The sequence below is a fragment of the Phoca vitulina genome, unplaced genomic scaffold (assembly GCF_004348235.1).
Source record: "Phoca vitulina isolate PV1807 unplaced genomic scaffold, GSC_HSeal_1.0 scaffold1, whole genome shotgun sequence".
In the NCBI taxonomy this organism is placed as follows: Eukaryota; Metazoa; Chordata; class Mammalia; order Carnivora; family Phocidae; genus Phoca; species Phoca vitulina.
This window is the reverse complement of record NW_022589704.1, coordinates 51,269,627-51,281,773: the sequence shown is the minus strand read 5'-3', so window position 1 is coordinate 51,281,773 and position 12,147 is coordinate 51,269,627. Positions and strand designations below refer to the sequence as shown.

General features: G+C 43.5%; 1 protein-coding gene across 1 annotated transcript in view; it reads left to right on the top strand.

Annotated features, from left to right (window-relative positions):
- Positions 1 to 2,770: 2,770 nt before the first annotated feature.
- ITGA4 (integrin subunit alpha 4) overlaps positions 2,771 to 12,147 on the top strand; it is a 78,385-nt gene continuing 69,008 nt past the window's right edge. The window contains exons 1-2 of the mRNA XM_032406999.1: positions 2,771 to 3,190; positions 3,557 to 3,678. Of these exons, the coding sequence (XP_032262890.1) occupies positions 2,994 to 3,190; positions 3,557 to 3,678 (319 nt within the window). The 5' untranslated portion in view covers positions 2,771 to 2,993. The remainder of the gene's footprint in view (positions 3,191 to 3,556; positions 3,679 to 12,147) is intronic.

Here is a 12,147-nt window from a genome sequence, read left to right as displayed (position 1 = left end):
TGGTGGGTAGCTGTCTCTGGAAAGGTGGTGAAATTATAACCATAATCATCACCACACTCACAGAAATAAGGTCGTGCCCCAACAAGTGCCCTACTGACCGTTACTCATCTTGATTATGCTATGAAAAAAATTGTGTTGAGTGGATTTCATTGCATAAGCATTTGGTGAAGGGAGGGAAAGAAAGAGGGAGGTGTTTAGGTCAGTGGCATGGCTAGAGTCTGGAGGGTATGGGAGTGCCTTTGATATATCTGTTTCTTGAGCCTCAATGGAAAATGTTGTGGCTGCAAACGAGAGGGACTGCTGATTTCAGAATGATGACAACGTTTGCTAGTTGTAGAACTGGGTTGAAATCAGCACACAGATCTACTCAGAAAGAAACACAACCTGAGTGGAAAAACAGAGCAGGACCCTTCACCATGGGCCCTGATAGCTACTTTTCTGGAAGCCACTTCATTTCATAAATGTGATAAATAGATTTATCACACACTATTATTTGCCTCTTACTTTATTGCAAATAATGAGAGAGGGTTACTGTTCCTTTTGTTTGTTGACAAAAGAGTAAAAATAATTGGGTTGGGTGTGGCTAGAATACCCTAACATTCCACCGGTATCTCAAACTCCACCTTGTCTAAAACTCAGTTCATCAGTGCCTGCCCATCACACACATTCACATGCATGTACACACACCGGCATAGCCTCATTCCTCCGGTGCGTTCTTTCTCTTTGAATTAGCACCATATATCCAGTTCCCAAACTGACACACTCTGACTCCTTCTCAGCTCTGCATTCATATTTACCAATACTATCACTGGGTTTTATTGGGTTCTATCTCACAGATATCTCTCGAATCTATTTTTTCCTCTATCCCTCCTTCTTAGTTTAGGCCACCACCGTCTTGACAGGTACTGTTGTGGGAAGCCTCCAAAATTAGGTTTTCTGTATTCAGTCTTTTCATTTCACATCTGAAGCCCAAGACAAATGGTCTTTTTTTTTTTTTTAAGACTTTTTATTTATTTATTTGACAGAGAGACACAGCGAGAGAGGGAACACAAGCAGCGGGAGTGGGAGAGGGAGAAGCAGGCTTCCCGCTGAGCAGGAAGCCCCACACGGGGCTGGATCCCAGGACCTGGGATCATGACCTGAGCAGAAGGCAGATGCTTAATGACTGACCCACCCAGGCGCCCCAAGACAAATCTTTCAACTGCTTCCTATCCACCCCAGCACAGAGTTAAAAATTCCTAACCTGGTGTTGGATGTTCATGATGTGTCCCTGCTTCCCTAGGCAGCTTCCTGTAATACTAACTTGTGTGTGAGCAGCTAAATGCTCCAGCCAAGACCCCTTCTCCCAGTTCCTCTGTCTGACCCCGCCAGCATCATCCTTCATTCTTCCTCTCAAATTGCTCAGCCTAACTCACCCCTCTTTGTCCTTCAAATCTCTTTTTAAGTGTCCCTAAATCATTCAGAACTTTCTCTAGTTAGCAAAATCTGTTGGCTGAAAATTTTCCTGAAGGCTTGTCCTGCCTTGCTCACTGAGGTAACCTGTGGGCTTAGCATAGTGACTGCTCAATAAATATGCTGAAAAGATGGAACAAGTATTTTAACGATGTGTCTGCCATTACAACTTAAGATGTGCTATTTCAGTTTGGCTTTAATGAACCCTTCTTTCTTTTTTCTTTTTTTTTTTTTTTTAATTCATATAGTATTAATTAAGAACTGGACCTGCATCTCCTGCAAATACCAGCCTAACCCGTTATGGCCGTCTCTCTAGTTGCTCTAGAACTTGAAGCACATCTGGATAGCATTAGGATAAAAATCGTCACCCAGTTCAGGTATGCTGTGCTGTGGGTCCCCAGTGCATTTTCAGGGGTTCACTGTGGTGTCTTTCTCTTGACCTCGTACTGGGTCTACACCCCTGATGGCAGGTGTAATCCTTTGGCAACGATGGATGCATGGAAAGGAGGAGCATGGAGAAGCAGACGGAGATACCTGTTAAAGTGAAGCAAGTTGGTGCTTCCTTAACCCAGCCTCCGCGTTGGACTCTGCAACAGCCTAAACTGTGTTCCATTCAGTTTGCCCTGCTTACCACTCCTCTGCCTCGGGAACGCAGCCCGGACTTTAGAGGAAGTGTGGGGTGGAAGGAAGTGGGCATAGAAGGGTGCAGGGCTCTTGAAGTGCATAGCCATAATGTCTTTGTCACCGAAGCCTGCCTCAGGAGCTTTCGGGGAGTTCCTTTTGTTTATTTGGCTTTAATTTGTGGCCCTTTCGTTAATTTCTCTAGTGGTTGCTTATGGCCTCTCTGCGCACCGTCCCCCCCCCCCCCACGCCCACCATCAGAGATAGAGCTTAACTATCCACCTCCGTCCTGGTGCCCGAGTTTGTGGCTGGCCTTTTTTGGGCCACGCCAGGCAGGCCGCGGAGATCCCATGCTCGTCGTGGTGCGCGCGCAGCTCAGGTTGGGGCCACGCCGCTCCGCAGCCAGGCCTCAACCACGGTTAAAAGGCGAAGTCCTTGTCTCTTCCAGCTCCCCTCTTGCAAATCCTGGGAGCCCAGAGTTATCCCGCGCTTGGCGGGCTGGGAGGCCCCGGCCCGGACTCGCGTCCCGCGCAGCCGAGGTCCCCCAGCGCCCCCTACAGCCGCGCGTGGGGTGAGACGGCGCAGGGTCCTGTGCCTCCGCACCACGCCCGGGACCCCACCCAGAGGCCGGCTCCCCGGGACCGCGCGAGCACCCGCAGCTCCTGGCTGCAGAAGCGGGGCGTGGGCCCGGCGGGCGTGCTGCATCCCAGACCAACCTCAATTGCTCCGCCCGCGGCGGCCCGACTTCCCCTCCCTTCCCCTGTCCCTCCCTCCTTCCCTCCCTCCCTCCTTCCCTCTCGCCCGCCGGCGCCGGACACGCTGCACTTCTCTTGGGGCGCTTTTCCCCTTAGCCGACCGTCTCATCCCCCGCAACTTTGGACCGTGGCCGTTTGGTGTTGAATGTTCTCCTCCGAGAGCGCATGGCTGGGGAAGCGAGGTGCGGGCTCGGTCTCCGAGGGGCCGCCGTCTGGGAAGCGGTGCTGCTGCTGCTGTGCCTGGGGGTCCCGACCGGGCACCCCTACAACGTGGACACCGAGAGCGCGCTGCTCTACCAGGGCCCCCCCAACACCCTGTTCGGCTATTCGGTGGTGCTGCACAGCCACGGGGCGAACCGATGGTGAGTGGAGTGGGACTGGGCGCTTTGGGCATCTGAGAGCCGCGAGGGAGCGGCGCCTCAGGGATCCCCTGCCCAGTTCAAACTTTCCTCCCTCTGGAGGAGCCAGAAGGGGTGCGCTGCGACGGCCAGCCTGCTGGATCTGCTCGGGAAGCTAACTGATCTCGGGGTGGCACGCCTGGGGTGCGCTCTGGTGCAAGGCTCTGGAGCTGCGAGTTGGGGGTGGCGGGCTGGGTGCGCGAGGTGGTGGGCGGAGGAGGAGGAGGTTTGGGGGAGCGGCCCGGCTGCCAGCTGCGAGCCTGTGGAGACCAGGAGTTCAGTGGGCAGCTCAGCTCACGTCTGCGCGCACGTGCACGTTTCTCGCTTTAGGCTCATAGTGGGGGCGCCCACGGCCAGTTGGCTTGCCAACGCTTCAGTGGTCAATCCCGGCGCGATCTACAGATGCAAGATCGGAAAGAATCCAGACCTGAATTGCGAACAGCTCCAGCTGGGTGAGTTGGGTCTGGGACCAGGCGGGAACTAGCACAAGTCCTGGAAAATCTCATTGTTGCCTATTCTAGTTTAAAATGAATGATTTTCACTCTTAACTCCAAACCATCTAACCTTGTTAAAACAAAAGTGACTCCCTTCGTTCTGTCAACATTTTTCTCCCTTTTGCTTATGACAACGATGATTCCAGTACCCTGGCAAAACTATGGAGAGGAAAGTTTCTGAGGATACATTCTCTCCACCTCTCCCTCTCTCCCCCTTATGTAAAACACATTTTAAAGTCTCTCAGCACGTTAAAGACGGGATCCAGCTAGGCCATCACTTAAGCATTTTATTTCCATCTTTGACCTATCAGGCTTGTTAAAGAACAGGCTAAGGGGCCCGATCAAGAATAGCAGTTGGAATTGATCCCATATCCTGTCATTGAGCCTAAGGACTTTCTAAAAAAGAAAATGTTACAGTTTTATTTAGAATATGAAATATAAAAGAAGAGCACAAGGAAAAATTGGCATCCACATTGTTACTATAATTAAAATGACGGCTAAAGTACAATTGTTAATTTTTCTCTCCCAAAACTCTCATGTTAAATGGATACCTCTATTTGAAGTCATTTCTTAAGGTCTCTTCTTAGCTAAGTGACAACTTGAAAAAGTGTATTTTGATGGGGGAGAGGAGAAAGTTCACATTTCAAAGCCAAAAGCAATGTTGTTTTGCACAGATACATGGGGGAAGAAAGGGGAACTAATATTAATTTAGACCTATCTTGTTCTAAACACTGCTAGACACTGCTATATATGTTGCTCCCCGCCCCAGAGCACCACTGGGTCGTGGTTGGCATTGTTCCTACTTTACACATGAGGACTCTGTGACTCAGAGGGTTGCAAGTACTTTTTGTGAAGTTACTCAGCTAATGAGGGAAAGATGGGACCTCAAGTCAGTCAAGTCAGCTTGGTTCCAAAGTCCAAGCCCTCTCCTTTCCTTTGTGCATCTTCAGTACAAATAAAATTAAAAATAAAATTAAGAGTCCAGTATGTTGTCTGCTGAGCTGATACATCCTCTGCAAATGGTGAATAAAAGGTTACAATTGGCACTTTTTTCATATTTATCTTTGTGATAAATAGACCTTTGGGATAGGCTACAGCATCTTTTATTTTTTTTTAATATTTTATTTATTTATTTGTCAGAGAGAATGAGAGAGTGAGAGAGGCAGGCAGAGGGAGAAGCAGGTTCCCTGCTGAGCAAGGAGCCCGATATGGGACTCAATCCTAGGACCCTGGGATCATGACCTGAGCCAAAGGCAGACGCTTAACTGACTGAGCCACCCAGACATCCCTGGGCTATAGCATCTCTAACCCCTTTTTCTTTTTATAGTAGTCTTTGCTTTTTCTCCAACTGGGAAGCTGGTTTCCCTCATTTAGAATGAATTCAAAGAGAGTATGCACGTAACTCAGAGAGCATCCATAAAAGTCTAGCAGTTGTCTGTAGCATGTAGCCTCTCATTAAGTATCTTCCATCCCAAAAGGCAGACCAGGAAGGCATGACATTCATAGACCTATCCATTTGGAACAATTCTGCAAAGCATGATTTTCATGAAAGAGTTGTGGGATGAAGAATTAGGGAGTGGAGGAGACAAACTCGATCTGCCAGAGGATCTTGACAGAGTCTCAGCAAGGAAGAGTTTCATTTCTGTTGTCCTGTCCATTTCCTGATCCATGGCATTGTAACTGCTGGTATTTAACACCTACTTCCTATCTGGAAGGGCACTGAATCTATTTCTAGGTGTCTGCGTCTAACTGGAAAGATCATGTCATAATATCACACACAATTTGAGATAATAATGCCTGTCAAAATGGAAGGAAAACCGAACTTTTGGGGCACGTGGAGCTTACGGATTGACTATAGACCTATCCTCAGAGAAATATGCACATGGTTGATGTGCCAGAAACGGGAATTAAGTGAAGATTTATTGGATGGATAAGTGAATAAAGGCAAAGTGAAAGTTTGATTGCCATCAACCTGATTGATGAATAAGAGAATTAATTAGAAATGATAAGCCGAAAGACATTTTTAAGTTTCACAGTTTTAGTCAACAAAAAAAGGTGTTGACTGAGATAAAAGGCAAAAAGGAAGACAAGTTTTCTGGTCAATCAGTCGGTTGAAACACTCCTAGCTGTGGTAATAGCTTGGAATATTTGCAAAAGAATTGACTGAAGTTGTTTCTCACGTAGCATTTTAAACAATATATCTTCTATTCTTTCAATAAAGAAATTGTGTGTTTCTATTCAGAACAAACTCAGAAGTAACCTGAAGCTGTAAAATAAGGGATTGGGGATGAAGTCTAGAAAGGAAACACTAAAAACAATAAATTGGTAGTGAAAGACATTTAAGGATTATTGGCTTTGTGAACTATGTAATATTTTCTGTAGAAAAGCTTCAAGAAAAAAATATGGAACCACAGACACGTACAGTATTCTAATTCTATAGATTATGAGAATGGCTTTAGTTATCCTGTCTCAAAGGGGGGTAACTATACTGTATAGAAAATGCTTAGCTGGATACCTGACATATAACAGATATTTGAAAATTATTAGTTTATTTCTTTTTATCCCTGTGTTCTACTTAAAACTATATCTGTATGTTATCTGCTGTAGTCAGGTTGAGGTTAATAAATAGGGACAATTAAGAAACTAAACAGAAAGTTAAGTGTATAAAGTAAGAGGTAACAGTTGAGATGAAACATGGTAAAAAATATTTTCTTGTTGACCCAACCGGAAAAACCTTATAGTAGTAGCTAAATATTCAGCTACGATTGCCATGTCAGTACGGTGTTTTCTTTCACTTGGAATGGCTTAACTTGCTATCAAGGAGATGAAGTTGGAAGATCTCTTAAAATGGTGCCCAGCTCCTAGTAAGTTAAATTCTATCCACATGGACTGGTCTTTAGGTCTCAGTTAGAATTTCACATCAAAGTTTGACTCAGATGGACTCCTCCTCTCGAAAGAGGAGATCAGTACCCTCCCATTACACGCCACCATCCCTGGATAATGTTGTCACATGCTGTGGTATATTCACTGAGGCCATAATCAGAAGTGAGCAGCAGATGCCTATTTATCTAGAATGTTCAGGGTGTAAGGTGTTGAGAGTAAGATACCCCTTTTAGTGAAGTGAATTGACTTTAGAAGAGGTGCTTTTCATCCTGCATGCAATCTGCCTCCACCTCCCTGCCTGCCTGAGAAGTGTCCTCTCCACTCAGTTCTTTGGTATTTCCCTCTATGAACCAAAGGAAGGTGGTTTCCCCATCAGGAAGGTCTGAGCCCAGACTTGTTCCCAAACACGTTGTGTCTGAGGAGGCCATAGTGATTTCACATGTCTGGTTGCTTTTCCATCAGGCATTCTGTATCCTTGCTGAGGCTTTTTTAAAGGCAACTTTGATCCCACATGGTTGCTAAATTAAGGCATTACAAATAATGACTCCATTACCATATGGAATCATAGACTTTCCATGGATTACCGATATTCAAAGCATTAGAACATAATAAAATACATAAATTATTATAAAATTGTACTAAAAAGATTGTCTTTATTTGGTTATTCAAAAGACATTCCAGATCTTTTATTACTTTGGAGCCACCACTAATAGCATTATACGCATGCTACACACACACACACACACACACACACACACACATCTGGACAATAGAGTCTAAAGTTACATAGTTACACTTCCCTGTATGGTAACCAGTAGCCACATGTGGCTCTTGAGCACATGAAATATAGCTAGTTTGCAATGAGAGGTGTTGTAATGTAAATTAAATGATGGATTTCAAAGACTTAGTGCAGAAAACAAGATATAAAACATCTCCTTAATTTCTTAGATATTAATTATATGTCAAAATAAATATTTTAAAATTAATATTGATTACATATTTAAATGATAATATTTTGGATGTGCTAGGTTAAAGTATATTTTTAAAATTATTTTTATTTCATTTACTTTTTTAATGTGACTACTATAAAATTAAACAGTTCATATGCCTTGTATTATAATTTCTATTGGACAGCACTGCTCTAGAGAAATATAATTCCCCTGCAAGGGAAAACACTAACTTTGTAACAGGTGCTTTCCAAGTGTCTGTGCGTAAATGAATAGGACTTTCACTTTTCTTTTCCAGACCAAGTGCTGCATAATTACTAGACCTTTAAGGTTCTTGCTTGTGCCTCTCTTTTCTTTACCAGAAAGAACAATGATCCATCACAAGTTGATCATCATTATTCCCCTTCAGATTTCTTTCTAGAATTATATCACCCTAGCCAACCTCCGGGGTTATATTACACAACCTATTTGGAAGAGGTTAATTAGCATTGCATTGTTAAACTAATGATTACCTCATTCTCGCTTCTGCCTGATTTGCAGGAATTATTAGCTTAACATTAAAAGGCAAACCTCACACTGTTGAAACTTCAAAAATGTTCTTGATAACTTTTCTTTTTCATTTGCAGTACTCTTTAAATTGTACCTTATGAAGCTGAGACTGATACAGACTGGTCATTTTGAAAAATTGCCCCTGAACGTAGGTTCTAATTATGCAGAAAATCAAGACAGAGAGCTTCATTAATAAACTATCATGTTAAGAGAATTAAGTTTCCTGATTTCCAGCAATTTCCCAAACTCCATCTCTAAAAGAATGGCTTCCACCTAATTTGAGAGCTGAGGTTTTCTAAATGCATTTCATTTTTGCCTTAAGTTTACCTGATCACTGAGTAATATTCCCACTGACTACATATATCTCCCCTAGGCAACAGTTCTAGAGCCAGATACGTCAATCCATTGTACATGTGGGTCATTCATTCATTCATTCATTTACCGAGGGGTGCCAAAGGGCCAGAACTTGGACGTAGGAAAGAAACATGGTCCTTGCACCAAGGAAGGTTACAGTCTATAGGATAGACTATTATAGGAAAGTATGGTGAGAAGATCTAATCTAATTAGGAAAATAAAGTGATGACTTCCTGGGGGATTGATACTCAAGTGGAGAACTGAATAAAAATCAGAAGTTAGCTAGAGGAGGAGGTTTATGGGACAGGATGCCAGACAGAGCAAACATTGTATGTAAAGACCCTGGTCTTTGAGAGCATGGCATCTTTGAAATGAAAGAAGAATGCATACAATTGGACTGTGGAGTGTGAAGTGGATGGTAAGTGGGAGAGTTAGGCAAGGATTATTTTTGTACAACTTTGTGAGCTCTGGTTAAGGAGTATGAATTTCCCATAGGTAATTAAAGCTGGGGAGTGACATGATCAGATTTGTGTTTTAGATACTTCTGGTTGCAGCGGAGTGAATGCTTTGGAGTAAATGAGTCAAGGCAGAAGGTAGTGAAAGACTTTGTTACAATTTAGGCTACATGTGATAAGTGCTTGTACTAAGACAGTGGCAGCAAGAATGGAGCAAAACAGATATTCTACAGTTATTTAGAAGACAGACTCAACAGGACTTGGTAATTATTAAACAAGAGATGAAAGAGAAGAAGGTTTCAAAGATGTTACCCAAGGTTGTGACTCGGACTGTTGGATGGATGATGGTGCTGTCCACAGAAGACATGGAAATAAATATCTAGTAATCAGTTGGATGTATGGGTCTGGTGGGCAGGAGGGGTCTGCTGTGGCAATTTGTGGAGTTGACTGCAATTGACAGAGATGGTAATCAAAGCCATGGGAGTTAATGAGTTTAACTTGGAAGCTCTCTAGGCTTCCAGAGGGTTCAGGATAGATCCCAGAGGATTCCTACTATTTGAGAAGTGGCTAGAACAGTATTGCTCAACTCTGGCCGCAAGTTAGATTCTTCTGCAGAGCTTTAAGAATACCAGTGCTCAGGGGATGCCTGGGTGGCTCAGTCAGTTAAGTGTCTGCCTCCAGCTCAGGTCATGATCCCAGGGTCCTGGGATCAAGTCCCGCGTTGGGTTCCCTGCTCCGTGGGGGGACTGCTCTTACCCCTCTCCCACTGCCCCCCCCATGCTCTCTCTCTCACACTCTCTCTCTTTTAAATAAATAAATAAAATCTTAAAAAAATAATACCTATGCTCATCCTAAATAAATAAAATCTCTCTGCAAGTGGATCTAGGAAGGTGTGTCATTGTGATTTATAGTACGAAATATAGTTTGGTCTTATTTGCTGTTTCTGGCACAGAACTCCTAAAACTCTTGGAATTTTCTAAGTGAAGAGAGCTACAAAGGTGTCTTTTGTGAGTGAGGTGGCTTTTGGAGCCCATGTAAGGATGGGGGCCGGTTACCAGTGGAGCCAAACATGTGATTGGAGGGTTGAGACTTTCCATCCCACCCCGTAACCTCCAGGATGGAGAGAGGGGCTGGATGTGGAATTAATCCAAATGGCCAATGATTTCATCAGTCATGTGTCTATGTAAAGAAGCTGCTATAAGAACCCAAAAGGACAGGGCTGGGAGAGCTTCTGGATTGGTGAACACATGAAGATTAGGGGAAGAGTGGAGTGCTCAGAGAAAGTGCAAGCTCTGTAGCCTTTCCCCATGCCTTGCCCTGTGCATCTCTCCCTTCTGGTTGTTCCTGAGTTATATCCTTCTATAATAAATTAGTAATCTAGGAAGGAAAATGCCTCTGAATTCTGTGAGATGCTCTCGTGAATTAATCAAACCCAGGGATGGGGTAGTTGGAACTTCTGATAGCCAGTTGGTTAGAAGTATAGGTGACAACCTGGACTTTTGATTGGCATCTGAAGTGTGTTTGTGTATGTGTGTATGTGTATTGGGGATGGGACAGTTTGTAGGACTAAGTCCTTAACCGGTGGGATCTGATGCTATCACCAGATAGTGTCAGAATTGAGTTGAATTGTAAGGCACCCAGCCAGTGTCAGAGAATCGCTTGTTGGTGTAGAAACCACCACCCCCCCCCAACCCACACACACACACACAATGGAATTGAATACAGAACCCTTAGTAGGGCATTAGGGTTTCCAAATGTCCCCAGATGATACCAGTATTCATCCATGGTTGAGAACGACCGGAGAAGAAAAGAGGAGCCTGAAAAAAGTACTGAGGAGAAGCTAAAGAGGTAGCAAGGAGATCAGGTCAGTGTGGCATTACAGAAGTCAAAGGATGAGAGATCTTGGGAAGAGATGAGTGGTTGGCAGTATCAAAAGTTGCCAAGACGTCAAGCAAGGTGTAAGAACTTAGTACAGCTCACGAGTAACCTTAGTAAGACCAGTTTTAGTGGCAAAGCCAGACTGCAGAGGGTTGAGGAGAAGTGAGGAGTAAGAAAATACTGGTAGCAAGTGTCAACAACTCTTTTATCTGGGTTCTTTCTTCATTAATTAAATACATTTTATTGGTTACTTATGCTAGGTAGTAGGAATAGAAAGTTGAGTAAGACATTGCTGAAGCCCTCAAAGAAATCACTCTAGATGACAAGAGAGACAGGTAAACATTAGATCATTCATGATGAGAGTATGTATTAAATGTGATGATAGAGACACAGTGGGGAGAAGAAATTGTTTGAATGATGAGAGAAGGTTTCCTGGAAGAGCAGACACCTGAGTAGTTGAACTTGTTCTGGCTAATTTTGATGAGCAGATAGTAAAAGCTCAATAAATGTGAAATGGATGGATACATTTCTCAGATTTGGGTAATTCCTCTGCTATACACTTCAGCATCATTTCCAAAAGTCTGGGTCAGCCTTGGGTTCCAAAGATTCTGCGTGCTCATACCAGGCAATCTAAACAATAATACCCACTCCTGGGACAAGGAGCTTGGAACTGACCATCTTTAAAAACTGGGATTTTTTTTTTTTTTTTTTAATGTTAAGACAGCTGGAAACATCAAATTAGAACATGGAAGTGGGCTTACAAGTGTTCAGTAATGCTGTGTGTTTGTTCTGATGCCCCCCAAAATTTAAAAAAATGGGGGGAATCTTTTTCATATAAATTATTTGAAATGCTATAATTCGCAATAAATATGTTCAGAAATAGTAAGCCTGTAGACTTAGTCATCAGATCTCTTTTATAGGAAATACTGTGTGAAATGGATTAGGCATGTCCTTTCAAAATTACACCCTATGTTGAAGATTCTTTCAGTATATACCCTATGTTTGTAAATCTTTCTACCTCTACATCACCTGATCCCATTCTTGTCTTGTGAAAGTTTTTAATATTCTTTAGAAGGTCATTATTTTGTCTGCAAATCATTGTCTAACATCTTATCCCATCCTTTAAACTTTGGACAGAAACATGTCCTCTGACGTCTGTAACTCCTCATCTCGATCTGAGCCTATATTGAATAATGCCATGGAGTTCCTGACTGACTCTTATTTCTCTCACATACTTCATACCTCGCATCTTCCTGACCTCCTCCATCCTACCTTGTAAACTCCCAAACCAAGCACAGTGCTTCAATATTGACCGCCTACTGTTAAGTGAGAGCAGGTTTCCCTAGAGGTTCTTTTTTTTT